The sequence below is a fragment of the Saccopteryx bilineata genome, chromosome 2 (genome assembly GCF_036850765.1).
Source record: "Saccopteryx bilineata isolate mSacBil1 chromosome 2, mSacBil1_pri_phased_curated, whole genome shotgun sequence".
In the NCBI taxonomy this organism is placed as follows: domain Eukaryota; kingdom Metazoa; phylum Chordata; class Mammalia; order Chiroptera; family Emballonuridae; genus Saccopteryx; species Saccopteryx bilineata.
Genome location: NC_089491.1, coordinates 338607808 through 338625951, shown reverse-complemented (window position 1 = coordinate 338625951; position 18144 = coordinate 338607808). Strand labels below are relative to the sequence as shown.

At 47.8% G+C, this 18144-nt stretch overlaps 1 protein-coding gene across 3 annotated transcripts in view; it reads left to right on the top strand.

Annotated features, from left to right (window-relative positions):
• The window catches only part of LOC136326431 (solute carrier family 23 member 1-like), a 28060-nt gene extending 9949 nt beyond the window's left edge, over positions 1-18111 (top strand). For all 3 annotated transcript variants that reach the window (XM_066262350.1, XM_066262347.1, XM_066262349.1), the window contains 9 exons: positions 2332-2491; positions 9391-9572; positions 10370-10490; positions 11522-11678; positions 12452-12705; positions 14002-14166; positions 14555-14663; positions 14766-14861; positions 16236-18111. In XM_066262350.1, coding sequence (XP_066118447.1) covers positions 2332-2491; positions 9391-9572; positions 10370-10490; positions 11522-11678; positions 12452-12705; positions 14002-14166; positions 14555-14663; positions 14766-14861; positions 16236-16492 — 1501 coding nt within the window. In that variant the 3' untranslated portion in view covers positions 16493-18111. The remainder of the gene's footprint in view (positions 1-2331; positions 2492-9390; positions 9573-10369; positions 10491-11521; positions 11679-12451; positions 12706-14001; positions 14167-14554; positions 14664-14765; positions 14862-16235) is intronic.
• The last annotated feature ends 33 nt before the right edge of the window (positions 18112-18144 follow it).

The following is an 18144-nucleotide window of genomic DNA, read 5'->3' as shown; positions in this document are numbered from 1 at the left end:
ATTGCTTTCTCATATGCACCTTGACCATGGGCCTTCAGCAGACTGAGTAACCCGTTGCTCGAGCCAGCGACCTTGGGTCCAAGCTGGTGAGCTTTTTGCTCAAGCCAGATGAGCCTGCACTCAAGCTGACGACCTCGGGGTCTTGAACCTGGGTCCTCCGCATCCCAGTCCGATGCTCTATCCACTGCACCACCGCCTGGTCAGGCCTAAGCAGTACTCTTGAGATAAAATATAAAAACACTATGCGTTTTTTTTTTTTAAAAGTACGTAAACTTAGATATTATTATTACCCCTGGGTGCACATTTCTGTGGCTTTGCTAACCCATAATATCAATCCTAGCAGATTTGGAAGACACATTCCTAAGACTATAGATGCTGATATTTTATCTCTTCTTAGAAAAGATGCAAATTGTGGTTATAAAGGAGAATGGTGGAGAGTTTTCTCTTCTTTGGACTTGAACATACGAATGTGATGGTGGAGGGTGGAGGAAGAGTCTGCTTATGTTGTCTGTGGGGTGTTGTGAGGGTGGCCACGGAGATTTGCTCCCAGAACCCAATCTGTCTGTGTTCACACTGGCTTCTTCTGTAATGGTCCATGGGGGTGGGGGGAGGACTGGTGGAAATGAAACGGGAGGGTCTGAGTATAGAGTGTCAGATCCTTACTGTATCACAACATAGTTCTGGGTCCCTTTAAGTCCTATTTGGAACAAGATGAGGCATAAATGAATAGCTAAAATTAATACATAGCATGTCGACACTTGTGGGACATTATAAGAGCATGTCTTGCAAATAAAATCTAACAAAAACGAGAATTGGAGAGAGGGAGGATCTGAAATTGATCCAACAACAATGCTGGAATGATTAAGTTTTAAAACGATGAGTAAGTCCAATAAAAACAACTCCGTCCTAACTGACATGTTGTGGTCATGCACGAAAACAGCCGCGCATCAGACATCGACCCTTCAATGTTAATGTGAGCCCCTACAGTAGACAGAGACTGCAGGTCAGGCTGTGCTACCCCAGGAGTCGAGCAGATGGCACAAAGCAAGGAGAAATTGATACAAACACACAGCTTTGGACCAGTCCCAGCACGTGGATTCCAACGACAGAAGAGAAAACAAGGACCACAGAAAACAAATCTTAGAGAACCAACCCCCAAGGAATGGGAGTGCCAAATAACAGTGAAAAAGGTCCCATATTGTAACATCTGTTATTTAGAGGAAACATTGAAAAAAAAAGTCCTACAGATGCGCTGCCTTCTCAGGAAGTGCCCACACATGTCTGCACATTAGGATCACTAGAGCTTTAGGCAGTCCCCGTGTCCCCACGCCTGGGCACACACCTAGACAACCCACTACCTTGGCTGAACCAGGCATTGCTGATTCCAATGCTTGATCAGGATACAAAGGCCACTTAGCAGAACTCTTTCATAAACCTTGTATTTTCATTTCATTCATTTCATTCAATATGTTCAGTCTTTCTCTGGAATAATTCTTTAAGATGTCTTCATGAAATCTTGTGTTCAAAAACACCCCAAGGCATCTGAACTGGGTGCACCACAGTGCCAAATGCAATTAAGATACTGGGGTCCCTCGTTCCACTCCTCACCCCCAAATTGGAATGTCCAGGGCAGGCAGACTAGGTTAGCCATGATAGCCGGTGACCTTCTGGGAAGAGAAGATTGTTGGAGGTTAACTTATCAGGCTCTGTGCACCTTGAGGGGAAGACAAGTCAAGTAGGCGCTGTTAGAGTTCTAACGGAAGCCATAGTGACATGCCTGTCGGGAGGGAGAAGGATCTGGGTGGGGAGCACACCCCGATAATTGACCTCAAACCCATCCTGTCCATGTGATTAGGAGCCTGAAGGTAGAGGGCTGGGCTTTGAGGTTCATTTACAAAGACACAAGGGAAGCTGGCAACTCAGATTTTAGGCTGTGCATCTCCTGTTGGCGGGAGAACATCACCTGTGTGAGCATTGCTTTGGCTCTGCGGTCTGCGGAAGGTCCCCGGGACAGGGGTAGACAGTGGCACCCACTACATGTGTTCCCCGAGCTCTGTGCTGTGTCCAAATTATTTCCCAGATACTGACTCTCTGACCCTAGGCTTGCATCTCCAAGATGGGGGTTAGGTCTGCTCGTAATTCCCCTCCGCACCTCTCCTACCTGTTTGGCAGGGTTCATGAGTCTGAGTAGAGGCTTGGCAGAAACTCCCTGAATATTGAGAACAGCAGGCGTCATGTGTTGCCTCTAAACCTAGCTAGGACTTGGGATTAAAAGGCTCTGGTTGGGGTACTAAAGGATTGTTTGGGTAATGTATGCTTTCCCTCCTCCAGGCTGCCCATTCTCCAGGGAGGGACATTTGCTTTTTTGGCACCTTCCCTGTCCATGCTCTCCCTTCCTACCTGGAAGTGTCCCGAGTGGACACTCAATGCCAGCCAGGTGAATACCAGCTCTCCTGAATTCACCCAGGAATGGCAGAAGAGAATCCGAGAGGTAATGGAATACGAGGTCGGGTGGGTACTGTGTTAATTCGCTTGTTCAACATTCATCGTTCAACTCACCACTAGGCAACTCACCTGGGCGTTAAGAAAGACGAGGACCGAACGTCCTAGTGTGTGGATGTGCAGAACAGGATGGAAGGGAGGGACAAAACTATTCCAATAAGTAAATTAAAAGGGGGGAATTCAGAGGGTTCTAAGTGCAATGAAGAAAATCAAACAGGATGATGAGAAAAGAGGGATTGGGGCAGCCAGGGTAGGAAAGATGGAGAGGGAAGTGAGGTTTACTTGGAAACACTCAAATATTTCAAGGGGGAAGAAGAGCACAAGCATTTCCCTTGCCAGTCTCAGAAGGCAGAGGGCAGCAGGTAGTACTCTTGTTTTGTATTGTCATCAAATGTCATTGTTGATGCCAAGGGTTGTGCTAAGTGCTAGGACAGCAAAGAGGAGAGAAACACATTACAGTGATGATGATGATGATGGTGGTGGTGGTGGTGGTGGTGGTGGTGGTGGTGGTGAGGATGATGATAGTAGCAGTAGATCGTGGTTACTAAGCACTTAGAGTTTTCCAGACGTTCTGCTACAAGTTTTTCATAGATGCGCAGGTGCCACACTAAAGATATCCATAGTAGGCTCAGAGTAAGGAGCAAACCAACATGGAGGACCAGGCCTGGCTCAGTGCCATTCTGTTAGTGGGTACTGTCTGCTTAGTCTGCCCACTTTGGACAGTGTGCCCCTGTGCTCACCTACTGTGAAACCTGACCCTTGCTTAATTTATTTGTATCATCAAAGGAAAGGAACTGTTGATATTAAAGTAGACTCTGAAGTTGACCATGCTCTAGGTTCTTCTTTTTTTTAATTAATTAATTAATTAATTGATCAATTTATTTATTATTTTAGAGAGAGAGAGACTGGAAGGGAGAGGGGGGGGAAGGGAGGGAATGAGAAGCATCAACTTATAGTTGCTTCACTTTAGTTGCTTATTGATTTTTTTCTCATATGGGCCTTAACCGGGGAGCTCAAGCTGAGCCAGTGACCCCTTGCTCAAGCCCACGACTACTGGGCTCAAACCAGCAATCTTAGGATCATGTCGGTGATCCCACACTCAAGCTGGTGAGCCCGCACTCAAGCCAGCAACCTCACAGCTGTGAACTGGGACCTCAGCATTCCGGATGGATGCTCTATCCACTGCGCCACCACCGGTCAGGCTCCAGGCTCTTGTCTAAGCAATAGATAAGGAAGGCAGCACACTGAGGATTCTTGGCAGACTTCTGCCACACCCACAGAGACCACAGACTTGGTAGCTCCCAGGCCTCAATATCCTCACCCGGTGTGGGGGTTGAAGGGGCACTGGTGGCTTGTGGGTGAGGTATATGAGAGAATAAAAGTCACTTGAGATCTCTAGGAAGCCCAACCATCTCCATCCCTGCTGACCCTTAACACCTAGGCTTAAAGCTGAGCCAGGGACTGCCTCCTCTAGAGCAAGGGCAGACTTACCCAAGCACCAGACAATAATGGGATTCCAGTACAAAGTTTGTTCAAACCTGAATATAACCCCCACTTACTGCCTTCAGCACTGCTTCCCCAGGCTCACTAGAACCGGACCAAGGACATTCCTGAACTCAGAGAAGAGTCTGTTCCTTGTATATCCCTTGGAGCTGAGCTAGCAAGACTTAGATCAGCTGGGGTATCATGCTGCAGCCCACCCCAATCCATGTTCAGTATCCTCATAGCCCCATGACTGTGACAACAGTCACATCATCTGTATTTGAAACATAAAGGAGAAGGAAAGTCAGAAGAGGGGACATCGTACAAGATTCCTATTCTTACCCATATTTGGCCAACGAGAAGGAATAGAGTCAACAAAACATTTCAGTGCACACCACTACTGCTGTATGTTTGATAATATTGCTCCAGTTTCATTTTTTCTCCCCTGTGAACTCATAATTCATCCATGAACCATCTTAATCTTATAGAAAAGTTCAAGCAAAAGACCATGTCCTAATGTGCCAGTTATATTCACAATGTTCACTCCTTGTTGTCCATTAAGTACAGCCCTGTATACTCAGGTCCAGTTTTATTAGATGTCTTTCAGTTTAGTAGAACTAACTCTGATGCCAGCACCCCTTATCTCAGACTGAAGATGTATCTTGAAATACTGCTAAGAAATAATTTTATTATTTTCAACTTCTTTTAAATGTAAAGGGCAAGAGTAGCATCATTTAATCCAGTAATTTGTTAAATGACTCCAGTTCTTCCTGCCACCATCTTCCTTTTCCCCCGCTGGGCTCCCTTCTAGCCCATTTCCTTGCTCCGATTGAAAGAGAATATTTTGAATCCTTCTCTGCTATCCTTCAGATAGTGGGCTGCAAAAATAACACTGTTAAACCCTCCTGAGTGTCCCTCTCTGAGGTACTTTCAAATGATCTAATAAGTATGTTGTCACTGGATCCTCTTCATTGCATAGGATGCATCCTGAACACACCAGACTTTCCGATCTGGCCCATAAGTGGAAACAGAAAAACAGCCTTTTTGCACATGCTTACGCTCTGATTACCTGGGCTTGCTGTGCTTTAATAATCTCAACAACAGCTTGTGCTTCCTTTTAATCCCAGGGTGGACCCTGAGTTAACAGGGCTATTTATTCTTTAAAGCACAGTTACTTGCAGTTCCAGACCAAGATATATTTTTTTTTTCTTTCCATTTTTCTGAAGCTGGAAACAGGGAGAGACAGTCAGACAGACTCCTGCATGCGCCCGACCGGGATCCACCCGGCACGCCCACCAGGGGCGACGCTCTGCCCACCAGGGGGCGATGCTCTGCCCATCCTGGGCGTCGCCATGTTGCGACCCTCCTGGGTGTCGCCATGTTGCGACCAGAGCCACTCTAGCGCCTGGGGCAGAGGCCACAGAGCCATCCCCAGCGCCCGGGCCATCTTTGCTCCAATGGAGCCTTGGCTGCGGGAGGGGAAGAGAGAGACAGAGAGGAAGGCGCAGCGGAGGGGTGGAGAAGCAAATGGGCGCTTCTCCTATGTGCCCTGGCCGGGAATCGAACCCGGGTCCTCCGCACGCTAGGCCGACGCTCTACCGCTGAGCCAACTGGCCAGGGCCCAGACCAAGATATTTTTAAGAATTTTCTTTGTCAAGCTGACAGGCCCTGGATTTGGTCAATCTTACAGTTGTGTGTGTTGACACACAATCTTAGAATTCTGTGTGTTGATTGGCCCATGCTGTGTGCTGATTGGCCAATGCTGTGTGTTGACTAGCCACTCTCAGAATGCCATGTGTTGTGCTACCTTTTCCAAATCAGGATGCCCTTTGGTAATGAATCACAGAACACAGGTGGTGTGTACGGTATTGTTCATTTGTTTGTTTTTTTCTATTTGTCATTTTTGCTTTCCCCAAGATGCCTATACTTGGCCTCGGTAGATCCAAATTAAATTAAGCATAGAACAAGAAGCAGGATTCCTGCCTGACCTCTGGTGGTACAGTTGATAAGGCATCAACCTGGAATGCTGAGGCCATGGGTTCAAAACCCTGGGCTTGCCTGGTCAATGCACATACCAAAGTTGATGCTTCCTGCTCCTCCCCTGCCTTTCTCTCTCTCTAAAGTCAATAAATAAAATCTTAAAAGGATTTCCCATTTTACTCAGACTACTGAGGACTCGAATTTCTTTTGTGAGAATCTCTTGCCTTAATACTATCCAAGAAGAAAGATCTGGCAAATTAATTTGGCTCTTCTCTTCCCTAATTACTTCTGTGGCTCCATTGTCTCCTGTGTTCTAATGAAGTGTCTGCCTCCAGCTTTGCTATAACACAAACCTCTGTCACATTCAGAAGGAGTTACCTTGTGTTCTAAGGACACTGGGCAGGAGTTATGGAAAATAATTCCCCTGTGACCTGAATAGTCTTAGTATCCAGAGAGGATGTTTAGAGATATGGGTCATGCTGTCCCTGCACTGAGCTTAGGATCCCAAGTAACAGGGACACTCATATTTTCTTTAATACATTTACTATCTAATTTTGTGTTTATGATATATGGAGTCTTCTAAAGCAGGAGTCAGCAAACTGTGACTTTTGGACCAAATCCAGACTGTGGTCTATTTTGTTTGTTTGTTTGTTTTTAAAACTACCCACAAATTAAGAATGGTTTTTACACTTAAAAGGTTGTTTTAAAAAGAGGATATAGGCCTGACCAGGTGGTGGCACAGTGGATAAAGCGTCGGACTGGGATGCGGAAGGACCCAGGTTCGAGACCTCGAGCTCACCAGCTTGAGCGCGGGCTCATCTGGCTTGAGCAAAGAGCTCACCAGCTTAGACCCAAGGTCGCTGGCTCCAGCAAGGGGTTACTCGGTCTGCTGAAGGCCCCCAGTCAAGGCACATGTGAGAAAGCGATCAATGAACAACTAAGAAGTCGCAACGCGCAACGAGAAACTGATGATTGATGCTTCTCATCTCTCTCCGTTCCTGTCTGTCTGTCCCTGTCTATCTCTGCCTCTGTAAAAAAAAAAAAAAAAAAAAAAGAGGATATAGAACAGAACCCTCATATGGCCCACAAAACCTGAAGTATTTACTGTCCTGCCAACCCCTGCTCTGAAGCACAGGGCTCAGGATCGGGTTTCCGCTCACCGAGGTGTAAGACAGTAGACTCTACTATCTTTTCCACGTATTCAATACAATGAGCCCAAACCCAAGTCTGGTGTCTGGTACTTTATCTCCATCTACTGGTCCAATGTTTTTCACCAATGCTATAAACAAAAAGACGTTCTTACAAATTTCAACCTCATTTTAATAAGGGATTGATTGATTAATTTTACTTACTCTGTGCCAGGCGGTTGGAAGTGAAGGTAGATTCTCCATGGTTCCCTGAATTATATTTGTCTACCCACATTTCAAGTCTCAAAACTGCTGATGGTCAGCGGATCACCTGTACATCAAATACTAGCCTCAGATAAAAGTGGCATGACTACAGGACCAATCGGAATGTCATGACTTACTGGGATGTGAGAAGTAATGGAGAAGTAAAACTGAAAAATGATTCTATTTCAAGGAAATAGTGGTAGCAAAAAAGGGTAGAAAACTGGGCAAAGGTGGCAAGTTAAGTTTTCAATGTGTTAAACCAATTTTAACATCACTTTCCTGTGTCATGGTAGTTTTTATGGGTATATTTATATGAATGCTAAGTGAAATGAATGGCAGCAACAAATAGGATAAATTAGAATCATTTTATCATTATAAGGTACTCACACTACCCATGGTGGTATAATATCATTTGAAAATGGACTTGGATTATCTGTAAATGTATATTATACACTCTAGGGCAACCACTACAAACAAAAAAAAAGGTTTAAAAAGAAGAGAAAATGCTAAAAAAGGAAATAAAATGAAATCACATAAAATTCTCAATTAAAACCACAAAAGGCAGAAAAAGAGTAGAAGACAAAAATTGAAACAAAGAATGAAGGCAATAATTAGAAAATGGTAATGAGGAGCCCTGACCAGTTGGCTCAGTGGTAGAGTAGAGCATCAGCCCAGCATATGGAACTCCGGGGTTTGATTCCCAGCCAGGGCACACAAGAGAAGCACCTATCTGCTTCTCCAACCTTTTCCCTCTCCTTTCCCTCTATCTCTCTCTTCCCCTTCCGCAGCCAAGGCTCCATTGGAGCAAAGTTGGCCCGGGTGCTGAGGATGGCTCTGTGGCCTCTGCTTCAGGTGCTAGAATGGCTCCGGTTGCAATGGAGCAACGCCCCAGATGGGCAGAGCTTCACCCCCTAGTGGGCATGCTGGGTGGATCCCAATCGGGCATATACAAAAGTCTCTCTCTGCCTCCCTGCTTCTCACTTCAGAAAAATAAAAAAAATAATAATTAAATAAATTAAAAAATAGAAAATAGTAATGAATATGGTAGGTGTTAATTTGACTACATCATAATCACTTTGAACATCAGTGGTCGAAATGTACCAATTGAGAGAATGATTGTCAGAGAGGATCGAAAAATAAGACCTAACTCTATGTTGTCCACAAGAAATCCACTTTAAATATGAAGATACATATAGATAAATGTAAATATATGGAGAAAAATATAGCATGCTAACACTAATCAAAAGAAAGTAGGAGTCACTGTATTACTTTCAGAGAGAGCAGACTTCAAGGTAAGGGAAATTATCAGGGATAAAATAAAATGTATAACACCCAGACAAGTAAAATAAAAACAATAAAAGCAGTAAATGAAACACAATCAGACCAATGGGTCAGGGGTTGGCAAACTACAGCCCACAAGTTAAAAATGGCTTTACATTGTAAGTGGTTGGAAAAAAAAATCAAATGCAGAATAATATTTCACGACATGTCAAAATGACATGAAATTCAAATTTCAGAGCCTATCAGTGAAGTTTTATTGAAACTCAGGCTTATTTGTTCCCATGCTTTCTGGAAAAATTTTGACTGAGCCCATAGGGCCTGCAAAGTCTAAAATATTCACTATGTGGTCCTTTCCAGGAAAATAAAAATTGCTAAGTCCTGCAATAGAAATAGGAACACAGAGAAAAAGAAAAGATGTTCAGTGCACTTCTGAGTGATGCTAACATTGAGTCATCATCATCATCATCATCATCATCATCATCATCATCACTGTGATCAACAAATGCTTTTGAAAAGGCCAGTTTCTGAGAAAGTTCGTGTTAGGTGAGGATGTCCAACAGGTAGTCCAGAACTAGAGAGAGGAGGGAGTTCAGAGCTCTCCTTGCATTCGTTCGTTCTTTTGGGGTACAGCTTTGCCTCTGCACTGCCTCTGCATGTAGCACCTAGGGGTGACTAGATGTAGTGGCCTGGGCTGGGCCGAGGCCCACCATCCTGCTGCAGGCTTCGGGATGTCTGAGTTGCACGGTCTCTCCAGTTGCAGGGTGCCATCATGGTCGCATCCTGTGTCCAGATGCTGGTGGGCTTCTCAGGACTCATTGGCTATCTCATGCGCTTCATTGGCCCCTTGACCATTGCTCCAACCATCTCCCTGGTGGCCCTGCCTCTCTTTGATTCTGCGGGCAATGATGCCGGGATCCACTGGGGGATCTCTGCCATGTAAGTCTTCTCTGGGGAGGGAGTGCCATCTAACGTCTCTTTGGTGGAAGATTACCCAGTAAGAATAATAAGAATCCCAGATATTGGCCAACTCTCTGGTTTGTAGATACTTTTGTAAACATTATGATGCCTTGAAAAACAGTGAAATTGCTACTTATAATTTATTATTGCTACCATTTATTACATCAGTAGTACATAGAGACAATGAGTTAACCACAGGCAATACAGAAGAATACTTAGTGTAGGGTTCACAATAAGTTGATATGACCAGCCGTCACCCCCCCCTACCCCCGCGCCTACTAGGTTTTCATTGAGCAAATGCTTGTAAACCTCTGCCACCTGGGAAAGATACAAAGACATGGTCTCAGCTCTTTGGCCTATTTCAGTCTCAGAGAGAGAAGACTGTGACACCAGGACACAGTGATGAGAGCTAGAATGTTGTGCATGTTCAGGGGAGAGGTGGTGACAGCCAGCTTCCTGGCATCAGGAAGGCTTCCTGGAGAAAAGAGGCCTTAAACATTTAAACAGAGCCTTGAAGGGACTTGAAGATGACACAGGACACTGTCATTCACTTGGCCCATTGTGGCCTGACCCCAAGGACCTGCAGAATGACACAGGAGAGAGGGTGGTCTCAGGCCTGGCCTCATTGGCTCCAACTGCTGGATCAATTCAGTGCCACCCCTAAGGAAAGTGAGCCCCCCAGGGGGACCGCCAGGGCAGCCACTGCCGCTCATGGTGGCTCAGTGTCCTAGACCCTCCCCGCTCGCCAGGTTGGGTGTGGTTTGTTTCTGTTTCAGGACCATCTTCCTCATTGTGCTGTTTTCTGAGTACCTGAGAAACATCGCGGTGCCTGTGCCCGTTTGTAGACGACAGAAGAAGTGTCATACCTCTAAGTTCTACCTGTTCCAGGTCTTTCCTGTAAGAAGCACTCCCCACCCTCTTCCATTCTTAGTTGACTCACCTGGAGAGTAAGGGGAAGCCTCCTGCACTCCCAGATGGTATCCAAATCCAATGCTCCCCCATCTACAGCAGCCTCTCCTCTGTGACCAACCTTAATGCACCTGTGGTCTGTGGGAATGCTCCCTGACCATTGAGGTAATGCCGTCCAGCTCTTCCTTCAATGCTTCCTTCCCAGAAGCAGAGAACCCAGCCTGAGGTTGCTGATCTGGGCACCAGTGAGGACAGACAGCCTTCTCAGGTTCCCTGGGCCATCCTCATGGCCAGATACTGGGGAGACAGCCAAAGCTCACTGCTAATTTTATAAATCTAAGGGCCACAATGCTTAGATCGGGTTCTTTCTCAGTGGCTCATGGGTAATCCAAGGGCCCTGTGAGGATGATGGTCTCTCCCTTTTCAGAGCCTTCTCTGTTGAATTTGCACCACACTCTCGTGTATGTGTAGCTGTCAATCACATGTATGTTTCCAGGTTTAACTGACCTGTGGAACCCATCTCACAATGTAAGAAAATGCTTCCACGTAATGATCTCATTGGTCCTTCAACAACCCTCTGGGCCAGTGGTTGTAAAATTTAGTGTGCATACAAATCACTTGGGGGCAGTACTAAAAGTACAGATGTCTGGGATTCAGCCACCAGAGATTAAAAATCATGTACCTGGGGACCCTGCTGTAAGAAATCCTGCTTCAGGCTCTACAGAGCAGTAATTGTAGTTCCTTTGTACAGATGAGGAAACCGAGTCTCAGAAAATTTGATCCAAAGTCACGTGACCAGCAAACAGTAGAAACTGAGGCAGACTATGTAATAAGTGCCCACTTTACTAGATGTTCTGCTTCTGTTTGACACAAGGGCTCCCCATTGGTTATTTTCTATGTTCCTTTAATGTGCTAATTATCCACAACAGACCAGATTTCTGTTGTCCCTGGAATGGCCCTGGGGGAGGGATGGGCCAGGACTGGGCAGCCTGGTGGTGAAAAGTGGCTTCCTCTGGCAGGTGCTGCTGGCGCTCTGCATCTCCTGGCTCCTCTGCTTCGTGCTCACAGTGACTAACACCCTCCCCTCGGCCCCCACAGCCTATGGGTACCTGGCCCGCACCGACACCAAAGGCGATGTCCTGAGCCAAGCCCCTTGGTTTCGCTTCCCTTACCCAGGTAATGAGAAGATGGGGACCCTCTGGCCTGGGGCATGTTTCCCAGGATTGCCCACAGGGTCCAGGGCACAGGATGGAGACCTGAATAGGGCTGGAGTTGGGTTTTTCTTTAAGGAACCTGACCATGAGGGCCAAGTCCTAGGGAGTCTATATCAGACCCCTAAGAGAAGAAGGAGAACCCTGGGTTGTCCTAAGAATCTTTTAGAGACAGCGAATGGTACCCCTTCTTACAGTGAGAATGTGAGGCACCCTTCATTTGAGGACAGAGAGGTCTACTTCCCAGCTGGACCTTTGGGTCTCCTCCTGGACGTGATAGATCCCACACAAGGGAAGCCTGGGACTGATGAAACCATTTCTGGGGAGACAAGTTCAAGGTCATCCCTTAGGCCACCTCTGGGCTCTTTTTTCCGTAATTCTTGGCTGTATAAATAACCCAGTTCCAGGAAGGGCTGCCTGGCCTATGGACTGAGGAGCTAGGGTCTCCCTGAGTAAGAATCTCATCTTCCAAATGCTTCAAGGTCTTTCTGGGAAGACACTCCATCGCTGGCTCTTTTTGTGCATGGTGACCTCAAGGTCAGAGCGTCTGACCCACCCTCAAGGAGGAATGATAGAGCATGAGTCTGAGGCAAAGCTTCTGGACGGTGGTGGCATTGGAGACATGCTACCCTGTCTTTTAAACCTCACAGAGACCCCTTCTGGCAAAGGTACTACATATTTAGGGTTCAGCAGCCTGTTATCATCTGGATTAATATTCCCTTTGCATTGCATTTTCAGGCCAGTGGGGCCTCCCCACCGTCAGCCTGGCTGGGGTCTTCGGGATCATCGCCGGGGTGATCTCATCGATGGTGGAATCAGTAGGCGATTATTATGCCTGTGCCCGGCTGGTGGGGGCCCCACCCCCACCGAAGCATGCCATTAACCGAGGCATTGGCATTGAGGGCCTCGGCTGCCTGGTGGCAGGGGCCTGGGGGACAGGAAATGGCACCACCTCCTACAGTGAGAATGTCGGGGCACTGGGCATCACCAGGGTAAGGCTGCTGCTGATGGCTAGTGGGGGCAAGCAGGGTGCCAAAATCTGTCACCCAATGTATTAGTTACCTATTTCTGCTTAGTGGCATCAAACTTAGCACAAACTTAGTGACATCAAACAACCCAAAATTAGAATTTTTTTGATCTGAAGGTCAGAAATCTGATGTCATGGGTCTCATGGGGCTAAAACAAAGGTATTGGTAGGGTTGTATTCCTATCTGGAGGCCCCAGAGGCAAAGCCATCTCCTCGCTCTCCCACTAGCCAGAGGCTGCCCACATTCCTTGGCTACAGGCCCCATCCTCCATCTTCTAAGTCAGCAGTGCTGCATCTCTCTAACCTCTCTTCCAAGGTCACACAGCCCTCTGACTATGGCCAGCAAAGGGCCTCTGCTTATAAGGATGTGTGCGATTATTTCGGGCCACTCTGGATAACTCAGGCTATTCTTTCCACCTCAAAACCCTCAATGCGTGCCTGACCAGGCGGTGGTGCAGTGGATAGAGCATCGGACTGGGATGCAGAGGATCCAGGTTCGAGACCCCGAGGTTGCCCGCTTGAGCGCGGGCTCATCTGGTTTGAGCAAAAGCCCACCAGCTTGAACCCAAGGTCGCTGGCTCCAGCAAGGGGTTACTTGGTCTGCTGAAGGCCCGCAGTCAAGGCACATATGAGAAAGCAATCAATGAATGAACAACTAAGGTGTTGCAACACACAATGAAAAACTAATGATTGATGCTTCTCATCTCTCTCCATTCCTGTCTGTCTGTCCCTGTCTATCCCTCTCTCTGACTCACTCTCTGTCTCTGTAAGAAATAAAAATAAAAAATAAATAAAAATAAATAAATATTAAGGGGAAAAAAAAACCCCTCAATGCCATCACATCTGCAAAATCCCTGTGCCAGGCAAGGTAACATAGTCACAGGTTTGAGGGGCCATCATTCTGCTTGCCACACTCGCCCTCCCCGGTTGTGGCCACTCGCTAGGCAGGAAGTTCCTCCTGGAGATTGCAGAATATCAGTGGCTTTGTGGGCACTGAGGAAATTTTTTACTTTCTGAAGTTTGAGTGTCAGACCTCCAAACTAGAATATTCAGCTGCCCCCTGGTCACACCCTCATCCTTTCCCATATCCTGTGTGGGAGCAGAGGGGGTTACTTTGGAGTGAGGAGGTGCTGCTCCTGCATGTTCCCTGGAGCAGAGCGTATGTCAGGTGTCCCGGAAGCAGGACAGAGGCCTCTGTGATGTGTGGCCCGACTAGTGCTGAGCATCTCATCCTGACCCCTCCCCTCCCCGAGTGCTGTAGGTGGGGAGCAGGATGGTGATTGTCGCTGCAGGCTGCGTGCTGCTCCTGATGGGCATATTTGGGAAGATCGGGGCTGCGTTTGCCACTATCCCAACCCCTGTGATCGGAGGCATGTTCCTCGTGATGTTTGGGGTCATCTCCGCCGTGGGGATTTCCAATCTTCAGGTGAGCTGGGCACCCTTGGGGAAGAAGCAGCATTTCCTGTCTTGAAAGGAGGCCAGGGGACTGAGATGAATGGAACAGGGTGGGGGTAGGCAAGGAGAAGAGCATCCTTGGTCCCAGTGGCCCCCTCCCCAATGGAAGAAAGAAATAGTTAGAAGCATCCAAAAACCAGAAATCGTATCAGTTTGAATTAGATTATCCAAACCACTCAGTTCCAGTGGGAGTTGGGGATTGTCTTGTCTCCTGAGAGGGTGTGTTGCTCTGAGTTCAGTGCCCTCCCCTCAGACCACTGGTGGCAATAGGAGGGGAGGGGCATTTGGGAGGGTGTTAGGTTGGTGTGCAGCAAAGATGCTGATGGGTCCGGGCTGCCATGGGGGGCTCTCTCCCACAGTACGTGGACATGAACTCATCCAGGAACCTCTTTGTCTTTGGCTTCTCCATCTACTGTGGGCTCGCCATTCCCAGCTGGGTGAACAAGAACCCCGAGAGGCTCCAGACAGGTGATTCTATACATACATTCTCTGGACTGTGACCACTCCAGGGGCAGAGCCAGCAGGGCCCTTGATCCCTGGGAATCCTTGTCACTTTTATCTTCACTCTAGGGATTCTCCAGCTGGACCAGGTCATCCAGGTGCTGCTGACTACGGGCATGTTCGTCGGTGGGTTTCTGGGATTTTTCCTGGACAACACCATCCCTGGTAGGGTTCACATTCACTCTGTAAAGCTAGTAGTTTGGGTAGATGGCCAGCATTCAGGCCACTCATTTTGCTTCTCTAGCACTGATTACCAGGTTGGGCTGGCCACAGTCTGAGTGGGTCTGAGTGGGTTGTATGGGTCTATATTAGCTTGCTACCTTCACAAAATACCACAGTCTGGGGCTTAACCAACTGAAATGTAATTTCTTATAGTCTGGAAGCTAGAAATCCAAGATCAAGGTGTTGACAGGGTTGGTTTCTCCTAAGACCTCTCTCCTAGGCTTGTAGACGGCTGCCTTCTCGCTATGTCCACACCTGCCCTTCCCTCAGTGAATGTGCATCCCTGGTGTCTCTATGTGTCCTAGTTTCCCTGTCTTATAAGGACACTATCAGATTAGATTAGGGCCCACTCTGAAGCCCTCCTCTCTAACTCAGTCATTTCTCCAAATGCAATCCTGCCTCCAAATATAGTCACATTCTAAGGTACAGGGGTTAGGACTTTAACATACAGTTTTTTTGGAGAAAATACACCAGAAGCAAAAAGAAAAAGACACAGCCCCAGCTCTCTTAGAGCCTGCAGTCCAGCTGGTGAGGGAAAGAATGCAAGTATCCATCCATCCATTCATTCATATATTTAATAAAAATCTCCTTGAGCACTTGTGTTCCAGGTGCTATGGACAGGCATACCCTGTTTTACTGCACTGCATTTTATTGTGCTTCACAGGTATTATTATTATTATTTTAAAACAAACTCCACCAGCAAAAATATTGTAAGTCACTTTGTAACGATACTCACTTTATGCTGGTGGCCTGAAACTGAACTCTGTCTTCCAGAAACCCACAGGCTAATGAGGGAGAGAGATGAGAGAACAGTCCATTGCAATACGAGGTCATAAGTATGATGATGAGCAAATGGGGTCTCTAAGTGCTGGGGGCGTGGGGATGTGGACAGTGGAGAGCTCGGAGCCACCATCCCTGGTGGCTTTCGATGTTCCCTTGTTGACCTTTCTATAGGGCTGGAAAGGATCTCTATGTCTGCACCTGCTTTGGGGTATTCTATGCTTAGTTCTTTCCTTCTCCTGTGTAAAAAAGTGTCTGCATTTGAGAAACATTAAAATGTGGAAAGGCCAGCATTCCTGATTGGAGGACAGTGGTTCACAGAGGGTCCTACTCTGGGGCTCTGCCCCGTGTCAGCCCCACAGTGGGAGCTGATGAGCTAGCGGAGCTGTGATTCACGAGATGGGCTGGCGGCTCTGTTGGCAGGTGGAAGGCACCGAGAGGGGATCTCATGGCCTGCAGGGGCACCAGGGCTCCCTCCAGCCCACCTTCATCTACTCTATCCAGGCCCCATCTTGACTGCTTACTGTCTTCTCCCAGGAAGTCTGGAGGAAAGGGGCCTCCTGGCGTGGAATCAAGTCCAGGAGTCTGAGGAGACAACGAAGGTCTTGGAGATCTATGGCCTCCCCTGTGGGGTTGGCACCAGGTCCTGCCCGTCCTCCTGCGCCCGGCACCTGCCCTTCTGGCCCAAGACGGAGCGTGGTGGGCCAGGAGTGGTGGGCGTGAGCCAGCTCACGCTCTGCTCCCAGAATTCCTCGGGAGAGTGCCCGCACGGGGCCCCTGAGACCCGGATGTGAGTCCGCCTCTCCGTCGCACGTCCACAGCCCTCTCTACCCTCCGGCAACCCAGAATGCACTGCTCTCTCCACATGTGCAGGAGTGCCTGCCGCACCTCCGACTCCCCAAACACCGTGCAACCCAGGAGCCGAACAAACATTAGATGAAGACCATGACAAGTGCGCTGTTCTGGTCACTTAGTCACTGAGGCCTGGCCTCACACTGCCTCCTTGCGCTGGGCTATAGCCCTCCCATCTCTAGTGTAACCCCAGTGTAGCTCGATGTCCCTGCAGAAACTCCCTCTGTCCACATGTTCTTGGCAGTATTTTGATGCCTTGGGAGGAAGAGGCTTAGGTTGGAGATGGGGATGGACATGGGGCCGTTGGCTGAAAGGACAGGTCTCTTCCTCCCCAAAGAGACAGATGGACCTGCCGGCCCCTCCAGGCCCTTCCCCTCTGTGCCTTTGCAGTTTGTGAACAGTCAAGTGCCAACGGAGCTGTAGCCTCTGCACACCCCCAGTGAGGGTCCTTGGGGGCAGATCCTGCATCATGGGACAGTAAGTGGAGAGAGAGCGGCTGAGGAGTGGACAGGAGCTGAAACAGCCAAAGCATTTGGGGGCCTTCAGTAGAGGTTGCTGTGTTGCTGTGATGTGTGAACTGTAAAGGGCCAGGTGAACCTGTTCTCTCTGCACACTCGGGATTAGTTAGGGGCCTCCAGTAGGATGTATGTGTGTATACACATACACATACATGCATGTATACATACATGTATACATACATATATGTGATTGATACATGTTTACATATTGATACATATATGTGATGCACACACACAGAAGAGAGACAGATTCTTTAAGCAGTGGACCCCTGTGAGTTCTCAATCTGCAGGGTAGACCCTGGTAGGCTAGGAGGAGTTGCAGCTCAAGTGTCTGAGGGTGTCACTGGCAGAATTCCCTCTTCTTCTGGGCAAATCAATCTGTTGGTCAATCAGTTCTCTGACTGATTGGACAGGGCCCACCACTTTGTGGCAAGTAATCTGCTTTACTTAGAATCTACTAATTTAAATGTTCATCTCACCTAAAAAAAATTCCTTCATAGAAACATCTGGAATAATGTCTGACCACATATCACACCCAATATACCTGCTCAGGTACCTTACACACTCTTTGTCCAGAAAGCACTTATAACACTATAGGGCCTGGCTTGGACTCCATTCAGGGGTCTTTGTCACCAGAAGCAGCAGCTATAGCTGGTTCTACCCTGCTGTCCTGTAGCACACGGTTGAAGTCAACACTGTTCCTGGGCTCCCAGAGCGGGCAGGATGAGTGGTGGGTCTCTAGAACTCTCCAGAACCCACCAGAAAAACAACCTGAACCCAGAGTGTGCTGATAGTACCCAGTATCATGGCACCTCCAGAGACAGGTCCTGCCTGTCATTTTCTTAGAAGGCCTGTGGCCTGGGCCTCAGCTGCACTGGTACCCCCTCATCCTGATTAGGAGCACAACACAAGAGGAGCAGGTGTGTGTCCTGCTGCAGCCAGCCCCTCATACCAAACAGCGTTGCAAGACCAACATGGAGCCATGCTGCTCTTCATACTTTATAATCATCAGAAACTAAAACCATCAAATGCTTCTGGGACAATTCATCCAAAATATCGCAGAAGGCCGAGGCAGC